The sequence below is a fragment of the Lichtheimia ornata genome, assembly GCF_029851405.1.
Source record: "Lichtheimia ornata isolate CBS 291.66 chromosome Unknown scaffold00075, whole genome shotgun sequence".
NCBI lineage: Eukaryota > Fungi > Mucoromycota > Mucoromycetes > Mucorales > Lichtheimiaceae > Lichtheimia > Lichtheimia ornata.
Genome location: NW_026695395.1, coordinates 73,973 through 96,091, shown reverse-complemented (window position 1 = coordinate 96,091; position 22,119 = coordinate 73,973). Strand labels below are relative to the sequence as shown.

General features: G+C 43.8%; 8 protein-coding genes across 8 annotated transcripts; 5 read left to right on the top strand and 3 right to left on the bottom strand.

Moving 5' to 3' along the window:
- Positions 1 to 4: 4 nt before the first annotated feature.
- Positions 5 to 2,240, top strand: O0I10_010751 (uncharacterized protein; the record flags this gene model as incomplete). Its single annotated transcript, XM_058490726.1, has 6 exons — positions 5 to 85; positions 141 to 1,011; positions 1,070 to 1,083; positions 1,142 to 1,187; positions 1,245 to 1,347; positions 1,418 to 2,240. The coding sequence occupies 6 exons, from the start codon at positions 5 to 7 to the stop codon at positions 2,238 to 2,240; spliced, it is 1,938 nt and encodes a 645-aa protein (XP_058338515.1).
- Positions 2,241 to 2,462: 222 nt separating this feature from the next.
- O0I10_010750 (uncharacterized protein) lies at positions 2,463 to 9,763 on the top strand (the record flags this gene model as incomplete). The annotated part of the gene is made up of 11 exons (XM_058490725.1): positions 2,463 to 2,714; positions 2,778 to 2,903; positions 2,956 to 3,051; positions 3,116 to 3,267; positions 3,321 to 3,466; positions 3,533 to 3,729; positions 3,787 to 3,897; positions 3,961 to 4,277; positions 4,334 to 4,514; positions 4,570 to 4,755; positions 4,817 to 9,763. The coding sequence occupies 11 exons, from the start codon at positions 2,463 to 2,465 to the stop codon at positions 9,761 to 9,763; spliced, it is 6,711 nt and encodes a 2,236-aa protein (XP_058338514.1).
- Positions 9,764 to 10,904: 1,141 nt separating this feature from the next.
- O0I10_010749 (uncharacterized protein) lies at positions 10,905 to 12,701 on the top strand (the record flags this gene model as incomplete). The annotated part of the gene is made up of 1 exon (XM_058490724.1): positions 10,905 to 12,701. The coding sequence occupies one exon, from the start codon at positions 10,905 to 10,907 to the stop codon at positions 12,699 to 12,701; it is 1,797 nt and encodes a 598-aa protein (XP_058338513.1).
- A 157-nt stretch (positions 12,702 to 12,858) lies between these two features.
- On the top strand, positions 12,859 to 13,137 carry O0I10_010748 (uncharacterized protein; the record flags this gene model as incomplete). The annotated part of the gene is made up of 1 exon (XM_058490723.1): positions 12,859 to 13,137. One exon carries the CDS (start codon positions 12,859 to 12,861, stop codon positions 13,135 to 13,137), a length of 279 nt encoding a protein of 92 aa, XP_058338512.1.
- A 165-nt stretch (positions 13,138 to 13,302) lies between these two features.
- On the bottom strand, positions 13,303 to 15,274 carry O0I10_010747 (uncharacterized protein; the record flags this gene model as incomplete). Its single annotated transcript, XM_058490722.1, has 8 exons — positions 13,303 to 13,413; positions 13,475 to 13,738; positions 13,821 to 13,882; positions 13,983 to 14,082; positions 14,157 to 14,451; positions 14,506 to 14,681; positions 14,821 to 14,976; positions 15,050 to 15,274. 8 exons carry the CDS (start codon positions 15,272 to 15,274, stop codon positions 13,303 to 13,305), a joined length of 1,389 nt encoding a protein of 462 aa, XP_058338511.1.
- A 761-nt stretch (positions 15,275 to 16,035) lies between these two features.
- On the bottom strand, positions 16,036 to 16,567 carry O0I10_010746 (uncharacterized protein; the record flags this gene model as incomplete). The annotated part of the gene is made up of 4 exons (XM_058490721.1): positions 16,036 to 16,215; positions 16,281 to 16,395; positions 16,451 to 16,473; positions 16,535 to 16,567. The coding sequence occupies 4 exons, from the start codon at positions 16,565 to 16,567 to the stop codon at positions 16,036 to 16,038; spliced, it is 351 nt and encodes a 116-aa protein (XP_058338510.1).
- Positions 16,568 to 18,182: 1,615 nt separating this feature from the next.
- On the top strand, positions 18,183 to 20,226 carry O0I10_010745 (uncharacterized protein; the record flags this gene model as incomplete). The annotated part of the gene is made up of 7 exons (XM_058490720.1): positions 18,183 to 18,614; positions 18,717 to 18,858; positions 18,956 to 19,280; positions 19,336 to 19,515; positions 19,588 to 19,700; positions 19,785 to 19,953; positions 20,019 to 20,226. The coding sequence occupies 7 exons, from the start codon at positions 18,183 to 18,185 to the stop codon at positions 20,224 to 20,226; spliced, it is 1,569 nt and encodes a 522-aa protein (XP_058338509.1).
- A 146-nt stretch (positions 20,227 to 20,372) lies between these two features.
- On the bottom strand, positions 20,373 to 22,066 carry O0I10_010744 (uncharacterized protein; the record flags this gene model as incomplete). Its single annotated transcript, XM_058490719.1, has 10 exons — positions 20,373 to 20,481; positions 20,548 to 20,611; positions 20,673 to 20,815; positions 20,870 to 21,043; positions 21,099 to 21,228; positions 21,286 to 21,338; positions 21,395 to 21,461; positions 21,517 to 21,568; positions 21,641 to 21,845; positions 21,912 to 22,066. 10 exons carry the CDS (start codon positions 22,064 to 22,066, stop codon positions 20,373 to 20,375), a joined length of 1,152 nt encoding a protein of 383 aa, XP_058338508.1.
- Positions 22,067 to 22,119: the final 53 nt, after the last annotated feature.

The following is a 22,119-nucleotide window of genomic DNA, read 5'->3' as shown; positions in this document are numbered from 1 at the left end:
TCCCATGCGCATCCCTCGAGAAGACCTTGACAATACAATGCCTATTCGTGTCAGCAACATTGAAAATGGTCAAACAGTGCACCAAGTAAACATATCGCGTAATAGTAGTAATACATTCAACATACCAACAGTTGCCATAGAGATTGTTGCTCGTCAACGGTCGCACTAGCAAGAGCAATCAGTTCGAAAGGTGCATGACCGTGTCCTCATCCGATTACCCTACCACATTCTGGCCATGTGTCGATACCCACTTTAAGGTCCTTGTTCATCTCGTTCCAGGAAGGAATACGGTGACATTGGCTCTTGAAGACGATCCATCGAGCGCGACCCAGTTGATTGTCAACTACATTCCTTTGTTGCAGAATCCACCTCTTCATTTGTGCATATTCATTGCAAGAGACTCGCCATGCAAGTTTGATGTGCCACCGGAGAAGCGAGGACAAGATACGTTGGATGTAGCGGTGGAGAAGATGCGAGTGGCAGGATATATGTGGCAGGCATTTTGTGCTGAACAAATGCAAAGAAATGGCCTTGGGTGGCGTACCTTTCGACTGGATGAAGCCTGGTTACCAGATACGCTCTCGTTTCAAGATGGCAAACGACAACGACACACTGCTCAAGTGCACATTGTCAGGAGCAAGTACAGCGTGGCAGAGATCCGTGATCCTCGACGAGCACAACAAAACCCAAATAGGAACGACAATGTACCCAGTCTTCATGCCATGTTTATGGAAGATATTCAACGCCATTCGTTATTCAAGCATCCTTGTATCGTAGCAGGTCTCATTTTGGATACACATTGGGATGGCAAGCTGGTCTTGGGTCATGCTGCATTAGGTGGTGGATCAGGTGAACATAGTCTAGGCATATTTGGATCCCATTCGCTCCATAGTTGGCCAAGAAACCTCGAGGAGATCCCACTTTGCATGATGGATAATACACCCACCGATACAAGATATGTGGCCAATGACGCAAATGAATCGGGAGAATGGTGGAGGGCACTTAACATTGGTATGTGTCATTTTATCGATATGATGATATACTTTTATCTAATTAATCATCTCTTCAGGTATGGGAGCCATGGTAAGAAGTAATGCTTGATAAACATTGATAAATCGCATAACACGTACTTGTTTTCTAGTTGCATGAAGCAGGACACGCTCTTTGGCTTACACATACGCCACATGGTAAGGATGAAGGATAACATAAAGAAGACATTATACTGATACGGTTGCTATCATCAGGAATCATGAGCCGAGGGTACAACAATTGGAATCGTACATTTATGGCCAAAGAGCCACCTGGTGGTTTTGCTATTGATCCATCCAATGAAGGAGGTTCCAAATGGTAAGTAAAAAGGGTAAATCAATGTGATCAAAAAGAAGGATACTAAAAAGATGCATGTACTATGCTACAGGCATCGTCTCGATATTGCACGGCTTCGTTACAATCCAGCATTCCGATTACCATCGGATCGACCTCAAGGGCCTGAATCGGATGATGGTAGTGCACCACTCATTATGCCACTCAATCAGCACACTTTGCACGTATCAGCGCCCAAATGTGGTTTAGCCGTGATCGAGCTCAATGTCAATGATCGATATCGCACACACCTTGAGTTTCTTGACACGCCATCTTGTGAATTATCTCTCAATGTTCATCATCTTAAGCAACAAGCTGGATGCAGTGGAAATGAACGATTGACGATGCAAGCAGTGGCTGCCAACCTTCGATCTTCTGATTGCATTGATATTGATCAATTTATGCGTGAACATGTGGTTCATTTTCCAGCCGAGTTTCCTTCCGTTCCAGTTCTCAAGAGTGATGGCTACGGGCATGGTGGATTGGGTGCCTCGCTAAAATCCTCTGTGCTATTCCCACCCCATCAACGAAAAAGAGGCAGGATCACATGTATTCGTGTTCATCATGGGTCATTCTTGGATGGACTTGTATTTCGATGGGATGATGGCACTGAAGATGTACTTGGTAAACGTGGTGGTGGATCTACCGACTTTCCCCTTTATCCCGATGAAATGGTGGTAGGATTCAATATTCGTAGCGGTGCATGGGTGGATGGTATACAGCTCTTGACTAGCAAAGGTCGAACAAGTCCATGGTTTGGTGGACGAGGTGGATCACTTTATTTTGTACAGCCTCCTGTTGGATATAGACTTGCAGGCATGTATAGTACAGCAGGTCAATGGATGGATAGCATAGGCATTTATTATGTTCACCAATAAACAATGATTAGCTATTACTGTAAATGATATCAACAAATGAGGGATGGTGATGGTCTAAGAGGAGCCGTGAGCGGCGCGTGAGGATACTTCAGGCACGAAATTACCGACGCGTGAATCTAAAAATCTCGCGTTATCTCTCTTTTTCGTATCGACGACCACACACACCGCACCTTTCTTTCTCGTCATTAACCCTTCACTCACACACACCCACATTCCTTGCACATGTCCGATCGGCGAGAATTTGGCAGTGGAGCTTCGTCTTTCAAAAAGGGTCGCCAACCTCGATTAGGGTCAACACGAGCCAACAGCTCTGCACAACGCTTCAACTTACCCAATGGCGTCGACAATGCACCCACCAATCTTGATCAGAAGTTCGACGACATTCGTCGACTCGATGAGCTTGAGTCTCGCTTTGGATTCGAACGTTACAAAGAAGGACCTGAGCGTCTTGGTTGGCTTATTAATATGCATGCGGTAAGAAGGCACAATGGAAGCGATCTGGAAGCGATTGCATACTAATACTTGCAGTAACAAAAGACGGTTGTACGCGACTCTGAATGGCCTGGTGGACGAGCCGGTGTCAATTACTATTTCCTTGATGAAGATGGCCAAACTTTCAAAGTGACACTTGTACACAGCCCATACTTTTATATTGGATGCAAGGTATGTATATGTCTAATGCTAGTAATATCAATACATTGACATTTCCCTATAGCCAGGCACCGAACAAGAAGTGGAAGAATACCTGCGGCGTCGATTTGATAATACAATTGAACGTGTCGCGCGTGTAAGGAGAGAGGATTTGAAGCAGGTAAACAATTCTGCTGGTTGTTTGGGTGTCAATGCAGGATGTGCTCATTGTTTCCTTTGTGTAGCCAAACCATCTCATCGGCAGGAAAAGAACATTGCTGCAGCTCTTTTTCAGAAACGTATCCGATTTACTTGCCGTAAGACGAATCTTGTTGCCAGCTGCACAAAAGAATCGACAAAAGATTGATGCCATGGATACATACGCAGAGGTTGTCAAGTAAGTCTTTACACGTGGAGGCATTACAAAGTAGCTCATACATGTTGTTGTAGTGAAACAAATCACATTTCATATGAGACGAGCTCCTCAACGCTAGCATCCATGTCATCACGCAAGAACCCGAATGAAGCCATTGACAATATTATCGACATTCGAGAATATGATGTACCCTATTACGTTCGAGTTGCCATCGATCTAGGTAATTGGCTTAATCATGTGGACGATCTTAGGAGGATCACACTTACATTGGGATTGATTGTATTAGATATTCGAGTTGGTCTATGGTACAACGCAAAGGCACTTCCAGACGAAACGGTTATAGTGACTCGGAGGCATGACCTGGTGCATCGTCCTGATCCTGTTGTTCTTGCCTTTGATATTGAGACAACCAAATTGCCACTCAAGTTTCCCGATTCATCGATTGATTCCATTGTGATGATTTCATACATGATTGATGGTCGTGTAAGTGACAAATAAGGAAATTGGGGTCATGGGTTCTAACAACAACTTTACATCTAGGGCTATCTCATCACAAACCGAGACATTGTTAGTCAAGATATTGAGGATTTCGATTATACACCCAAGCCTGAGTACGAGGGACCTTTTACCATTTTTAATGAAGCCAATGAGGTATATACTTGAATGCGTTTACCGGATAAAAAAATGAAATGTTAATATTCATTGTTCTTTTAGTACGACTTGCTGATGCGATTCTTTGAACACATTCAAGAAGCCCGACCTACCATCTTTGTTACTTATAACGGTGACTTTTTCGATTGGCCCTTTGTCGAAGCTCGTGCCAAGGCACATGGTATTGACATGTATGATGCAATTGGTGTCTACAAGGATGAAGAGGATGAATACAAGTGCAAGCACGCATCTCACATGGACGCATTTCGATGGGTGAAGCGTGATTCATATCTGCCGCAGGGTAGTCAAGGTCTCAAAGCAGTGACGACAGCCAAGCTAGGCTATAATCCTATTGAATTGGATCCCGAAGATATGACAAGGTAAAACAAAGGACAATGTGCCTAGCAACTCAGTTTCTCATTATTCCCATTTGCAGATTTGCCTCTGAACAGCCACAAACGCTTGCTCAGTACTCTGTTTCCGATGCCGTGGCTACGTACTATCTCTACATGAAATACGTGCATCCTTTCATCTTTTCGCTATGCAACATCCTGCCATTGGTACCTGATGAAGTCCTTCGTAAAGGCACCGGTACACTCTGTGAGCTGCTTTTGATGGTAAGTGTGGAAATTCATTAAATCCGTAACCCCTGAAACACTAATCTTTATATAGGTCGAGGCATACAAAGCCAATGTCATTATACCCAACAAGCACGTTGAAGAATCCAACAAGTTCTTTGAAGGCCATTTACTGGAGAGTGAGACATACGTTGGTGGCCACGTAGAAGCTCTGGAAGCTGGTGTCTTCAGAAGCGACTTAGATACCCACTTTAAGGTTGATCCTGCTGCCGCACAACAGGTAAATTATTCTTATTTTCATTGTCTAACGGACATCTCCGCTAACAAAGCATATGCAATAGCTGATTGATCAATTGGATGATGCCTTGAAGTTCACATTACAAGTGGAGGAGAAGCAAAAGTTGGAGGATATTGTGGATTATGAAGAGGTGAAGGAAGAGATCAAGAAGCAGCTGGAAGCTATTCGAGACAATCCTATTCGACATGAAGGCCCACTTATTTATCATTTGGACGTGGCAGCCATGTATCCGAATATTATTCTCACCAACCGTTTGCAGCCTGATGCAATGATTGAGGAATCCATGTGTGCAACTTGTGAGTTCAATACACCCGACAAGACATGCGATCGTCGAATGACTTGGTCATGGCGTGGTGAATACTTCCCTGCCAAGCGCAACGAATACAACATGATCCGTAACCAGCTGAGCATTGAGACATTCCCTGGAAAGACTGAACATGCCCCACCACGACCTTGGCATGCATTATCTGAAGCAGAGCAGAATACACTTCTTCACAAACGCTTGACCGACTACTGCAAAAAGGTTTACAAAAAGGTGCGGGAGACAAAGACCACCGAGCGTGAATCGATCATTTGTCAGCGTGAAAATCCATTTTATATTGGCACCGTTCGCGCCTTTCGTGATCGTCGTTATGAATACAAGGGACTGCACAAGAAATGGAAACAGAATTTGGATAAGGCTGTTGGCGACGGTGTTGTCACAAAGATTGATGAAGCCAAAAAGATGATTGTGCTCTACGACTCATTGCAATTGGCGCACAAGTGTATTCTCAACTCGTTTTATGGCTATGTCATGCGTAAGGGTGCACGATGGCATTCATTGGAAATGGCTGGTATTGTGTGCTTGACCGGTGCTCGTATTATTCAAATGGCACGACAACTTGTTGAGCGACTTGGTCGACCACTTGAATTGGATACGGATGGTATTTGGTGTATCCTTCCAAAGAGCTTCCCCGAGACATTTGCATTCAAAACGAAGAGCGGCAAAAAAGTCAAGATCGATTATCCATGTACCATGTTGAATCACCTTGTGCATGCCAAATTCACCAATCACCAATATCAAACACTTGTTGATCAAGAGCGACTCGAATATTCAGTGCATAGCGAGAACAGTATCTTCTTTGAGATTGATGGTCCCTATCGTGCGATGATCCTGCCAGCATCAACATTTGAGGATAAGCTCTTGAAGAAGCGTTATGCCGTTTTCAACGATGATGGCTCATTGGCAGAACTCAAAGGTTTCGAAGTCAAACGTCGTGGTGAACTCAAGCTCATTAAGATTTTCCAATCACAAATCTTCAAAGTGTTTTTGGATGGTGGTACGCTTGAGGAGTGTTATGCATCGGTTGCCAAGGTGGCGGATCAATGGCTCGATATTTTATACAGCAAAGCGGTCGATTTGCATGACGAGGAACTCTTCGACTTGATTTCAGAAAATCGCAGCATGTCAAAGACCCTTTCAGATTATGGTTCTCAAAAATCAACAGCCATTTGTACTGCACGACGTCTTGCTGAGTTCTTGGGTGATCAAATGGTCAAAGACAAAGGCCTTGCTTGTCAATTTATTATTTCAGCCCAACCTTACAATCTTCCTGTTTCTGAACGTGCCGTACCTGTTGCCATCTTTTCAGCCGAGCCTAGTGTCAAGAAGCATTATCTTCGAAAATGGCTACGTGACAACTCGCTTGAAAGCTTTGACATTCGTGATATCCTTGATTGGCCCTATTACCTTGAACGATTTGGCTCTGTTATCCAAAAATTGATCACGATTCCTGCTGCCATGCAAAAAGTGCATAATCCTGTGCCACGTGTTCGCCACCCCGATTGGTTGTACAAACGTGTGGCAGCCACAGACGACAAGTTTAAGCAACATCGCATCACCGATATGTTCAAGCCAGCTGAAAAGCCACAATTGCCATCACCTGAAGCTGATGCGGATGATAATGGGGACATTGAGATGCAGGATATTGAGGAACTTGATATTGCTACACCAAGGAACTCACAAGGTGGAGCCACACCTCGCGTTGCACGTGTGTTGAAACGTAAAGTGGGTGATCAAACGACCATCATGGCAGAGGAAGAGTTACCAGAAGAAGATCGACCTGAGAATATGCCTGATATGCACAATGATTACCATGCTTGGCTTGAATTTCAGAAGCGTAAATGGAAAAGACAACGCCTTTTACGAGCGAAGCGAAGAGAAACTCAAACAGCGGCACCACGTGCCAGTGGACTTGGTGGCTATTTCAGACGACAAACTGGATCTTTGGTTTCAAGCACCTGGGAGATCTTGCAGATTGTTGAAACGGATCGTCCAGGTCATTTTAAGATGTGGGTCTCTATTCAGGATCGTCTCTTTGCCTTGAAGCTCGTGGTTCCTCGAATCTTTTATATCAACAGCCGAATTGAGGATGCTGAGGATATTACGGGTGTATCATGTCAAATGGCCAAATGTGTGCGTACCTTACCTCGATCACATCCATGCATCAACTTGTATGAAACGATTATGGACGAGGAGACTTATCAATCGGAGCGGAGAAAGATGGTCAACATGTTCAATGACAGAAGAACGGAAGGTGTATACGAGACACAGGTGCCGCTTGGAGTCCGTGCGCTCTTGTTATTGGGTACACAATGCCGTGTTGGGCAAGACAAGGTTGCTAGTAGTCGACTGGAGGATGAATTTGATGTATTGGATTTGGTCCCTCAACTCAACAAGACCAGCCAATACATTACCCAAGCCAACCATTACAAGTATATTTATTTGCATCATGCACAAAGCAAAGATCGCCATTTCTTTACACTCGTTGGTGCGGATCTTCCAGTTTCACGATGTTTTGTTGTGGGTGTGGAAGCCAACAGCCAGCAAATGCCCAATATCAAACGCATCTACAGCGAAATGTACCACGAGAGCATTGGCCGAGAAGGAAACAGTGACACTGTTGAATATCGAGAATCTATGGAATTCGATACAACGTTTCACCATTCTGAAAGAGACGCACTTCGCAAACTCAATAAGGTGCTTACAAGATATCATGACAACAAGCGTGTACCTGCCGTCCTTGTGATTCGGTCCCCACGTGTTGTCAGCTATCTCGGCCAGTATGCACGTATCATCAACGAGTTTCCATACTTGACTCTGCCAGCTGAAGGAAAAGAAAATGCATTACAAGCATTGAGTTGGCTGCAACCAGCAAGTCGCCATGCCATTCGACAATATCTTGATCTTGGATCTGTGATTGACCAAAAGATTGCTCATGCTCGTTATGCGAACATTCCCTTCTGCAACATCCCCAATGATCCACTTCCTTTCATTGCCGATATCCTGTTTTCACGAAAGATGATCAAGAATGACATGGTACTTTGGTGGACATCAAATGAACGACCTGATCTTGGTGGCCGTGAGAGCGATGAAAACATGTCATTGATCAGTGATCTTGAGAATCCAGAGATATGCAATCCATCCTTTTATCATACCGTGTGTGTGGATATCAACATCGTGCGTTTGTGTCTCAACACGATCTTGGAGGCTCCCGTCATTAATGAACTCGAAGGCACATCAGGTGTTCTTGGATTTGACAACGTGATGCACAGCTTGGATGAATACAACCAAGGATTGATCAATACTGTGTCTGCATTTGGCGATGGAAATGTATCAGGCAAGACATTTGCATTGCTACGATCTCTGGTACAGCAATGGTTCCAAGAAGCATTGGTGCAAAATAACGCTGTTGGAGAGGCGATCCTGGATGCTGTCCATCGTTGGTTGCGAAGTAGTCGATCCAACATGTACGACCCATGCTTGTATGGTCTTATTCACGGCATGATGAAGAAGGTGTATATGCAATTGGTTGCTGAAATCAAGCGTATGGGTGCCACAATCGTATATGCCAGCTATCATCGCATTGTAGTGGCTACAGCCAAAGACACTATGGATACAGCTGTCGCCTATACGGATTACATGGTGCGATCGATTCATTCCAAACAGCTCTTTGAAGTACTTGATCTCCGCATTAGCAACCATTGGAATCTATTGGCGTGGATGGATGAGGTCAATTATGCTGGTATCCTTAGCAACCCAGATGACTTGGATACGCTGCCCACCTTGGTGACCGAATGGAATATTCAAGACTACCTTCCAATGGCTGTTCAAGAGAAGTTTCGGGATACAGTGATTCGTTTCTTGTCCAAAGCAAGTACTCTTAAAAAGATGTATCCACGTGATGTACGTCGACAAGCCATGGAGATTGACGGCGAAGAAAACCAAACTCAAGAAGAACATGTCGACGAGCGTTTACAACAGCTACGATTATACATACGTGAAAAAGTCATGACCAATTTATTGTCATGGATCAACAGCATGCTACATCGGCAAGATACGAGTGATGAGTTCCAGTTTCCACAGCTTTCAGGATCATATTTGAAGCTCTCCAATCCTGTGCTAGAATGTGTGAAGAGTATATGCGCCGTCCTTGCATTGGATCCAAACCTCGAGAATGAAGTTCGCGTGCTCAAGCGTAATGCATTACAATCCATTGGCGGTTTGAGCGACTTTAGCCCCGAAGCACGTTTCCAGAACCCGTGTCAATATGTCAAGCTGCATGAAATCATTTGCACAAGTTGCAATTACGTCGCCGATCTTGATGTATGCCGTGATAAAAACTTGGTTCCCATGAATGGCCAGCCACAGCCATGGTGTTGTCACTCATGCAAAACGGAGTACGACAAGTGCATGATTGAGCAAAACATGACATACCAAGTTGAACGGTGGTTGGTTGCTTATCAGCTGCAAGATGTACAATGCCCACGTTGCCGGACCATCAAGAAGGAAAACATGTTGCGCCAATGTGATAAATGCGGATGTGATTATTTGCCTTTACAAAGCAAAGCTGAATTGGAGCGCAAACTCAAAGTATTCCAAAACATCGCAAAGGAACAACATTTCGCTTATCTTTCGGAAGTCATCCGGTGGACCCTCTCACACTTGTAAATAATTTGATTCATCATTGCATATTTATCATTTCGTTCGTCAAATACAAAAATGTTCTCTCATAACGTTTTCTCGACGTGTGCTTGTTGCTGTTTACCTAATAACAATCTTCATTTATGATTACGGCGACATCTTGTAAAGGTTACGTGATATTGGAAAGTCTCATTTTGTAATGAGCACAAGGTGGTAGGTCATTAAGGGCAAATTACAGGGTGGCCACTCTACCCGTCTCAAAGCTATTGTATACGTCTCATCTGCCGATCCATGTACCTTCTTTGGCATGACCTACTTTGCAGCAGTACTCACATTCATTTGTTTAATTGCTGTGATTCAACGTCATCACGTGTCAATAACACCTCGCTTTGGTCCTTTATACTACGTCTATTGCTTCCAAGCACCCCATGATGTATAGAAATCATGATCATCAATGAGCGTGATAGATGCTAGGTTGCACAATCGGTTCTAGTCATCCTTCCTTTTAGAAGGTTGCACTGGTTTTTCTCGTTTTGGTATTGTGAGTGGAATACTCAAGTAGCCAACAACAACAACGTATTCAATTGAATGCTAAGCTTGTTGCTTCCCAGCTCAGCAGCGTTGCGGAGCGGTTTCCAATGGAGCAAGTATCGTCATTGGTGACCTTCCAATACATGACGTATTACTTGCTACGCCGTATGCCCTGCTGTGTCTCGTATTGACGAGCCCAAATGAAAAAAAAAACAAGAGGTTAGCCAGGTACATGTGTTTCTATGCAAGGAAGAGGAAGAAGGAAGATGTCCAATGGCACACTGCACTGCTGATTTGTTTCAGCGTGGTGCTCTTGCATGTTTATTGAATAGCAATATGCCACATCATTCTTGGAAGATTATTATCTCAAAACTCTTTTTATGATAAAGTTGGCTATATTCATTTTGACAGGCTATTGTCGCCATCATGTTCCATATATTGAAAATGGAAAGTTCTCGGATAGGAGCCGAATTTGGATACATGGTGGGTGTGGCGATATACAAGATAGGAGCATGAAACGTTGGGACACAAGGGCAATTTAGTACCACAACATGTGCGCCATACTGCGGGCTGAGACCCCCTTTTATTCCCTTCTGCATCATACACAAAGAACACCTCTTTCTTTTTACTATCTAATATGGTTTTTACTATACCCCAAGTTGTTGCAAGTGGAAGTTGGGCACTAAGCGAAGCTCTCGGTATATGGGCTGCATTAACGGCTGGTGCAAAGAGCGGTGCTGTTGGCGAACTACCGTTCTCAGATCTTTTACTTGGCATGAGCCGTGACCAGGCAACGAATGGCGAATCGGGCGAGAATGTCTTTTTTGGTGTCGAATCACGGTGGTCTCAAATGATGCTAAAATCGTTCCAGGCACGTCGACTCAAGTTTTCTTACTTTTTACTTCAACCGGATAATCCATTTCGATGCGGCTGCTTTGGTTGCAGATCGGTTTTGAAACCCAACACCCATATCGAACCCAACATGTTTTTCGGTATGATCCCCAATGATGCGATGGAAGGCGATAGCAAAGAAGTCATTGTGCATAAACCCGATTGTATTTTACAACTTCGCATTGATCGTCGAGCAACCGAGTTTCTTCCAAAGGGCATGTACGACAAAATACACAAATTGAGCAATGGAGATGCACTCAAGTTATGTCTCAGCATCATCAGCAGCATGAGTGATGTATTATGTGAATGCAAACAAGCCAACTATTGGGATAAACGCATCATTGTACGGATACAGAAATTGATTGAAACCATCAGCAACCAAGTCATCAGTAACCAAGAAACGCCCCGCCTCAAAGAGACCATCACAAAATCAGATTTCATGCTGAACAAAAACATTCAAGCACTATTGGATGGGTGTGATGGCGAGGTGTATTACACAGAAGGCGACCTGGATAATGTGAATGTGATGAATGAAGTCATGGATCGTATCAGCTCACGCGTACCCGGCATGCTCGAACGATTGGAACTCACCACTTTCAAAGTCGGCAATGACACCTATTCTATCCCAGATCTCGAACGCGCATTCATTATTTGTTTCGGCATCTTACGGGCTATGCTCATGTCAAACCACATCTACAATGGCAAAGGCTTGGTTGCTATGGGTTACAATATCAATGTGGCCCATGAGCTTGTACAAGATGTGTCACAAACACCAGCACATGATACTTCCTATTCCTCGAGATTGGTCATTGAGAGCTCTACCAAACGACGCCTGATTGATACATACATCGATGATAGCCACGTGTTTTTCGGTTTACTCTTGGACTTTTTCTTATCATCATCCATCATGTTACTCAGTGGTATCGGCCCTATTCTCAGCATGTACGCCGCTCGGCTGTTGACAGCACCTTATCGTGAAAGCACCATGCGCATGGGCACTAGCATGTCTTGGGCTGTATCTCGTGCGATGCTTTATAATACAGGTGAAGCAAGAGATGATTGGATGGCATGCATTTTGCCACACAAAGAGAAAGGATGGGATCGCATGACTTGGTTCAATACTCTCAACATACTCTCCTCGTTCGGCCCGATCTTACTATGGATTTTCCATCATCCACCAACTTCAACGATCAGCAGCATGGGTTGGCTTATTATCAGTTCAAGTATGGCGCTTGGTATCGTTTGGTTGCAATCCGTCAAATCCATGGAAAGACAAAAGTTTTTGGAAAAGTCAAAAGCAGAACAAGAAATGATATTGAGCAACAAGGGCGTATTCAACGTGGCTCATGTTTGTGCAGCTTCGGTATTATTCCCATTGGTACTCTTCAGCATGAATAACAATTGGGTATGGCTCTATTTGCTCGAGGCCATTTATACTCTTCAATGGCTATTTGGAGAAATGACTAGTGAATGGATACATAAGAGTACAGCTCTGTTTATGTTGGGTATGTTGAGTGCAGTACGCTTATGCGATCTCTCCTGATTTCATTATGAATAAAAACAAAATGCTATATGATAATGCAATGCATCATTTCCCTTGTTGGTGTGCGTGTGTGTATGTATGTGGCACCTCTTACACATCTAAACTTCCGCATTCTCCTTCCCCCCCTCCCTTCCTCCCTCCCTCCCTTCTTTGTGACATGGCACCGACAACTTTCACTCCAGCAGATAAACTACAACCTGTCTCAGATGGCAATGCAAATGACGACTGCGATTGGCAGAAATGGCTCAAAGAAGTAGAAGGTGCCGAATCGCTCATGGATCAGATTGAGGCTAGGACAGATTCTCTTCAAGTCAAAGTCGATGCACTTCTCGATGAAATAGCAGCACCACCACCACTAGCAAATGAGGAAACAAACGACGCTCAATCATCAACAAAAGACTGTAATGATAAGCAACCCTCCAAAGACAATGAATAGCATGCATTCCATATTCCCCTTTTTTGCCAACATGATATTGATTTATACATTACATGATCCTTTATCTACATGAGAATGAATGATATGGTCTATCTATATATACATGCATGGGAGAGAGAGGAAGAGATGCAAATGGATGAGGATGATGAGGATGAGGATGGCTTATTAAGGATGTTGTTTGGGTCGTTGTGATAAGAACACTTGACGAACAAGCGAGCCAAGGTCTGTAGCATTAGCACATTGCAGACGCCCAGCCATAATACGTTGTTTGAGATGCTATAATGATGGATGAATGTATGAGTACATACATGTAAGAATGGAAATAAGCATGTTTTACCATTAACGCAGATTTGGCACCAGGTCGTTTATCTGCATCAGGATCCAACATCCAGCTAATAAGCTCCACCATGACTCTTGAAGGCATAGCAAAATTAAAGTGGGGTTGTTGGCCATATAAGATCTCTGCAAAGATCTCTCGGTTGCCATCCAAATAGTAAAGCGGAGGTACTCTATCCATCATTTCAATCATGGTAATGGCCATAGACCAAACATCCACACTCTCCGTATACGGCGTCTCGGAAACCACCTCGGGTGCCATCCACTATGCAAAGTGTTTCAGTATCGTAAGGATAACACCGGACATGGTGGCAAAAAGAGTTTATGTTTATCATGTTGTTGCCTACCTTGGCTGTACCCAGTCTTGCGGAATTGGTCTTTGTCGTGGGTGTGGCTAGACCGAAATCAGCTGTATGCAACAGATGCATGTAAGCAATAATACTCTCTGCTGCGCGTGTGTATGTATACATGATGATGGACCATCTTAAAATCCTACACATTTCACTTACCGAGTTTCACTTGTCCTTTGTGATTCAAGAGGATGTTTTCACATTTTACATCACGATGCATGTAATGTTGACTATGAAGATAGACCAATCCTTCAAGGCACTATAATGATAATGTTACAATGTGCTGTACTAAACCTCTCGTTGCGCAAATAAATGTGCCTCGCCAAAACTTACTTCGTGTGCTACGCGTACAGCATAGCTTTCAGGTAACCCCACGCTCATGTTGTAGAGTAAACCAAACACAGAACATGTCATGAGCTCCATAGCCATCCACAAATAGTCACCCCACATACACGCCTCGGTCAGAGACACCAAATTGGGATGCGACATGCACCCCATGATGCGAAGCTCCCGCAGGATGTATGTATGGTGGTGTGTGTCATGGTCTTCAATGTAGCACCGTTTGATCGCCACTTGGCCTGTTCTCCCGGTACGTCGACTACTAGCACTAATCACAGCTCCATTGGCTCTTTTAAAAAAGTATTAATGACACTAACAACGCATCTTGTTGCTATTAGCTTACCCACTACCAATACGCTCTCTGCCAATGTAAATGTCTTTGGGATTGATCTCCATGAATTTGCTGTGAGGCAACACCTTTCGCACTTTGCCAACAAAGACAGCATGCGGTTTCTCAACCTTCTCTAAAGGTGGCAGTGGAAAGATATCAGGCGATCGGATCACCGTGATCCACCGTCGCTTAATATATTTTAGTATATAGTAGTAGTATAGGAGATAGGGGAGGTTGAGAGGAAAGGGATGATGTATGTGTGAGCAATCTCATCCGCTGCAAGATAGAAATGACTTTAGGGATTATCATGGTGATTTATTATTTTACCTTTGGGGAAGAAGTATTTGAGTCCTTTTTGCTCTCTGACGGCTTGCTCGATCGATGTAAGTGTGCCTTGAGTGTATTTTGTGTCGCCAGAAATTTTTCATGGCAGGCTTTGATAATGTCAGGGATCTCGCATGCAATGCCAGGTGCTCTCCATGGCTAGTAGTAGTTGCATAGAAGTTTCAGATTGTGCCGCTAATTGATCATTTATATATGTACATATAACACTCACGTGGTTCTCTTCTATTAATTTGTGAGGATGTCGTTGCTTTTTGAGACTAGAGCTTGTGGGACGAGCAGCGGCAAAAGGACATGGTGTAGTAGGTGTTGTGCATGTGGTGGAAGTACGTGATGAACGACGTGTGCGACTTGTAGGTGATTTGGAAAAGCCGTTGCTGGTAGAAAGCACAGAAGTATGTGCTGTGGATGATGAGCGATGTGTCCAATTGATGCTCATGTTTGTCTTGTCGCTATGTATTGTTCCTCCTTGTGGCGAGGTTTTTCCACGTATAGCACTATACATTGGAGAAGCAAAAAAAAAAAAGAAGGCGGATAGAAAAAAAAGAGAGCTGTCGTCCTTGCAGCTAGGTGGGGGGTTTTTTATAAAGGCAATCAGCACTTGACCCTGCAGCTTAGTCAAAACAGTCGCGGAGAGAAAGAGAGGGCGCGATATGGCCAGTACCATCACACACACACAATACACACACGCCCATATATAATGTCCTATCAACACATACAACAAAGGTTGATTGATTGATTGTATGCTTCACATGGAAGTTTATCTTTACGCCCTTTCAAACAACTATTGCTGCTGTAATGTTACACAATGCTTGCATGAGCTGTCAATGATACATATGCTTAAGCAAATCATCGTCCAAAAGTGTCTCGGATGATGAAGGGTCATCGCATTCGTCACATGAGCAATTCGGAGACTACATGTTAGCTGTGATTTATACATGCACTTGATTTGTGTTTGTCCGCTTGATGTATGGGATTGCTGCAAAATTGTATTATATGGATATGGATGTGGGGTAAAAGGGGCGAAGGGACATTCCAGCAGACAATGAATTCCATTAAAGCATCTCCCATTATATTTGGCATGAATCCTCCTCCTCCTCCTTTCTCATAACATCATGCTGGCGTCTTTCGTGTATTCAGTAAAAGTGGGTAGCCTCTCCGCTCTCTTTTACTCAGATTGGATTTCTTTTATTATCATCATCATCGATACAGCGAACAATACTTTTTAAAGATAGCCTTGACCTCGGGGGATCGTTCACCAATAGGCATAGTTGCCAATGCTGTTGGGATGTTTTCTGGTTGCTCGATCCACTTGTAGGTTGGTATTTCATGTCCTGCAAGTGCCTCCTCCAGCTTCTCTAATGATCCTGCATTCTTGGTCTATTGTGGATGGGGCGTATCAGTAATGAAATATTGCATGGTCAGGCACCAGGGGCAAGCATTACCTCCAAAACCACCTTGTGCATATTCTTGGTATCATTCAAGTAAGCAATAGTGTTGGCATGGTCCCGTGTCGTGTGAAGTACTGCCGTCGATACGTGACATGCTTGAGCCATGACACTGCTCACAAGCTCAATGACTCAAATGTTGCTTTCAACGATCGATCCGATCCTACCTGCCGATGTTCCAGTTTAGCGTCTATTTGTTGTTTAAGTAAATAAACTAGCTGAAGCACCTTTTACAAAGGAGAGAAACGTACCTTGGAAAGATCTTTGCGGACGATAATAAACATAGTGAGTGGTTCCATAATGATGATAACGTTATGTGGCGCGTGGTATGGCAGTAGCAAAGAAAAGCAAATTGGGTAGCAACAGCCGTTGCTACTTAACGCCCGCAGTTGCTAAATTTGGTCGTCAATAGAAATCGACCCCATCCAATTGAGGATTGTCAAGAGCAGGTAGTCGTCACGTTCTCGTCGTTTATATACTTTGTGTGCAAAAGGCAACCGGATTGGATCCTGGCAGCAATCCACTTGTGAAGGTGGATAATGCTCGACGACGGCTATTGCTACTACCATTATGATCAAGCCTATGTATCACGAAAAAAGTGAAACACGTTGTATAAAGCAACGTGTTGTACAAAGATGACAGCCTCAGACAACGCTGCTTAGCCATGACTCATCCCTTGATGAAAGGCAACCACAGACGAAGGTATATAGTCATTTATGATAAAGTACATGATGGAGGATCGGAAGGAAATCGGGATCCAAGCGTGTCATGCAAGCTCCTCCTCCCTTTTCTCGTTGCGTCATTTATCATCTCACATTTCAAAGAACAAACTAACATTAGCTTTATTGTCTTTTGGTTTAGCTACTTTGAGCAGGCACATTGTTCGGGAGGTTGGGCGCTTTCACCCGAAGAACAAGAACATGCATTTCCACACTTGCAGTTATCACTTTAAAGGAACCCGTGAGTCGAAGCTATTGATTCAAAATCATCACCATTGACTTACGTGCTTGTTGTGCAGGCACAGCTTAGGGATGTGGCACCACACTTGCAGGCTTCAGCAGTGCATTGACATTGATCTTGCTCGCACTTGCATCCAGATCCACAGCATGAAGGATTTCCCATATTGACGATCACAAGAACGAAAGAAAAGTGAAAGAAAGAGGGAGAATAAAAGGTAATAGCATTCTCTCCCACTCCTTATTTACTCCTCCTAGCGTTCATGACGTTTCAGGTTTATACTCTGTTTGATAGAGTTGGTTCTTGAACCATTGTATAAACCTGCTTGGGTATAACATCTCCGATGGTTGATGGTGGTGATGATGATGATGGCACAAACCTGTTACAAAACCATTTACCCTTATAAAGAGCACGTTATCGGGTACACCACGGTGTTGTGTTTACAACCTGTGCACACATGTGGAGTGAAAAGTGATGATTGCAAATACGGTGTGCCAAGATAGGGTCTTGTGATCGCTTCAAGGGCACAAAAGAAAAGAAGAAAAGAGGAGCGGGAATATGATGTGAGATATGCCGACATGCCATGTTTGCTAGATCAAAGGGAAATTGTCTAGACTACCCAAATGTGCATAGTGAGCTATTCATATCGTGTGTGCGTGTGTGCTTTATGTGTGAGTGCACTTGATCTCCTTCCCACGAAATCCCTGACCATGGATGGTTGCCATGCAAGCAAGAAAAGGCGGTTTGTGAGAGGCAGGTGTCTTTGTTGCACAATAAGATCCTGATATGGAATGTGTTCAAAATGCGTTGTATCCTTGGAAGCTGTGGTGTGTTTTATTCTTTCTTCTTTCTCTTTTTTTTATACTACATTATCCTTTCCTTTCCTCTGTGTCTTGGTTTCCACAAGCTGCATAAAGACGAGCTGATTTCTTTCTAGGCGTGATGGATAAATCAGACAGCAGCCAAACAACAGCTTCATCCGCTACTTCCACTTTACCAACAACCCTCGCAACCGACGACGAGCAACAACAGCTAAAAAAGGATGGCGAACGTCGACCTTCCCCTGGTGGCGGTAATTGTCTAGGTGGTCGCCCAAAACTTACCACCATTCACAGTTCAGACGCATCGCGATTCATGACGCTCGAGCGATTGCAACAAAATATGACTCTAAAACCACCCAAACATCATCCGACTACAGCCAGCGGTGTCACAGGCAACAGTGGTGGTGATGGCAATAACAATAACAATGGCGGCAGTGGTGTCCATAGCAACAGTAATAATAACAACACAACACAAGAGCGACAATTGACGATTGAGACGGCCGTATTTCCCGAACAACAACCTATCTTTCACCACGAGAAGAAGCGCTCTCAGGTATGAAGGACGAAACAAATTAGGCCAAATGTTGTAAATCCCAGGCAGTGGGTAATCTTTTTTTTTTTTGTTATACTTACACCTTGTGCATATTCCAACTAGGCAAGTGACACCTTAAAGTCCGGCAGTGATTCCACGCTACACCGTTCACCAAGAAGAACCAAGAAGCGCAACAAGCCATTCACAAAGCCGGCAGAGATCTTTGCTCAAAACTTGAGCGACGCCGTTTTACATGCTAATATCGGTAAGTTGCATGCATAGGGAAGAGGAATCAGGAACATGGCAGGATCAAGTACATCGTAGCTAAAATCTTGATTGACATTTTTTACTCCATCATGTAGATTCGGATGAAGAAGAGAGCTTTGTGTATCGTGACTACCGATCAACTTCGCTGTATCCCACGCTACCCTCCCAATGGATCGACCATTACTCAAAAAGAGATACAACTGATTACTCGTCGACTGCTACAGAAACGAAACCACGTCGTCCCGTACTTCGTTCCGCTGTATCTGAATTACCCGCTACTGCTATGTTACGTTCAACATTTCCCGCTCCTACACGCAAACACAGCTGGTATCCTGCTAGCGACGCTGACGATACAGCTTTGTTGCCACGTTATTCTACTTCCAAACGAAAACGTCGTTCATCTCCTCGAACATCAAAAAGGTATCTCTCCCCCCCCCCATTTGATACGTGTCATTCATCCTGCTGATTGAAAAAGATCGTTCCTTCCTAGTACTATCACCCTTTGGGCAATATTTGGCGTAACGACATCATTGATAACGTTATGGATACTAATCATCTGGATGGCAAGTCCTCTTGCAGCAGTACAAGTCATGGAGCTTTCGAATGTGCTGGGATCCACAAAGGAACTCTTTTTCGACCTGCATGTGCGAGCAAGGTTTGTATTTGGACAATCAATGCAAATAAGCAGTAGATGTTTATGACTGAGATTCGTTTTCTTTCTTTTCAGAAACACCAATCTTTGGTCCATCCAGATATCACATGCCTCCTTTAGTGTTTTTGCTTCAAGCCATTACGTACCAATATCCCAAGCAGCGATAAACAATACATCATCTAATCAAGGTGATACACTCCCGATTCCTTTCTTTTGCTCGTGATGATGACGATGATGATGCATTGCTTACACCAAATTGTGCTTGCTTTTAGCTCTAACAGCAGCACCGGTTGAGTTCCTTGGTACCATCTACAGGTTTGATGAACCACTCGTCTTTGCGTCATCCCAGTTGACATCACCCACTGTCACCACGGCTACAAGTCAAATCCAAATCAAAGACCCAGGCAAAACCAAAGGCGATAGCAGTGGCAACGAGCGATGGTAATAAGCTACAAGATGTAATATACTTTACTTCTTCCTTGTTAACGTCCAACAACATTTCTTAGGTCCCTTCTTATCAGGTATCCTTATGAATTAACGGTGCGAGGTGTTCTCAAATATCATGTGATTCCCTTTCTCCCATTCACGCAGATGCATTCAGCCCGTGTATGTCAAGTCTCTCGCATTGATCCTGCCACTGGAGATATCCACAGCAACCCTGAAATTGAAAGATCCATATGTGATGACCCCTCTCCCATTGAAACTATCTATTAGAATACACCAAATACACATCCACACCCTCGCTTTTTCTCTCTTACCCTCCCTTTTTTTGTATACCCCCATCATCACATAGCTGTAACCATTCATTCTCTTCCATCCCATCCATTCATCATTTCTTCGAAATACAATTGTGTATATGTTTAAACCTTCTTCTTCTTATACTGTGATCCAAATATTTCACTTTCACCATCACCATCTATAGCACGAGACGCTCGCTTCTTCCTCTCATCCTCATGGGCCTTTCGTGATCTATATTGTGTATTGATTGGGCGTCAGCTCTTCTTATTATCCATCCAGCCATACTATTATACTCACTTTTCTTTTTCAGAAATCTCGTTTCGGATCTCAGGGTATGTTGGCAGCAACGATGGATCTTGTGCTATACTTTGTGTTAATACTTGTAACAAAAAGGGGGGAGGAGGATCTTTCTTTTAACTTACCCCGTGGTGATTCACTGAAATAAGGATGTGCTAGAGCTCGTTTCACCGTCAACCGCGTCTTGGGATTGTATGTGAGTAGTTCCGCTAATAAGGAGGTCGTGTTTTCGCTGTATCTCGGGAACATCAATTTGATATTGTTGTAACTGAAAAGGAATAATGAGCGACCAAGATGAGGTATTAGGAGGATATCCGCTTACTCTTGTTTTGGCCAATTGAACGTATCCGCCAATGGTAAACTTGTATAGCCTGGCCAAATGTTTTCATTGGGAGTGCCCAGCAAGTTGACAATCAAGTTGAGCTGTGATTGCTCCGTGCTACCAGGTAATAATGGACGATGCTGCATCAATTCACCGAGAATACATCCTGCGGACCTAAAAACACCTTCATCAGGATATGACATGCCAAAAGCTATCCTAGTCAACTTACCATAGATCAACTGCCGTAGTGTATATAGATCCTCCTAGCAACAACTCGGGTGACCGATACCATAGAGTGACAACATTGGGTGTCATTGGCCTTGAGGATAATCCCACCGTACGTGCAAGGCCGAAATCAGCTAAGTGACGGCATGTTGAATAAGCATATCACACGGCCATCTAAGATCCATGCATACCAATCTTGAGTAATCCGGTTGAAGTGAGCAATAAATTGGACATCTTCAAATCTCTATATAAAGGTGTTACTCACTGCTCGGCTCGTAATTCCTGTTGTCGATCGCTTACCTGTGAATGATTGAGTGATTATGACAATGCTCGAGACCGCGAAGTAATTGCAACATCAGGCATTTGACTATTGATATGAGTGTTATGAGCAATCCAAGTAAATAGGATCCATATCCACAAACCTTCAGATGGTGTATACGGAGTGGGCACCATATCCAAGAGCGTTCCAAGATCCTATATGTGCACACAAGAAGGAGGTCTTAGTACTATGATACCATTGAATCGATATCGTCCCAAGTCACCCACCTGCTCACAATACTCCATGACCAAGAATATGGATTCAAGCTTTGGCCCAACTGCCACATCGGTGACATTGACTATGTTTTGGTGCGACATGCGTTTCAGGATACTGATCTCCCGTAAGCTCGATATGGGCATGCCATCCGTTTCTCGCTCCATGCGAATCTTTTTCAAGGCTACGATTTGCTTTGTTTTCCTGTCCCGCACTCTACTGCAACGCGAGTGTTAGCATTGTCGTCCAATGGGGAGGCAAAAAGACAAAAAGTGAGATACGCACTAGACAACGCCATAGGTGCCTTCGCCAACGCGATTCAATTTCTGAAAGTCATCAACATCCCGGCAAGCACCATAGAAAGGGAGGTCCTTGTATATCACTGGTTTGTTCCTGACTGTCAAGAGTTTTGATTGTCGATTGGTGTCTTTGTCTGTCATTTGAAAGAAGTTGTTGGATACTCTAGTCAAGGGAAATGCACTCCATTTCAGTA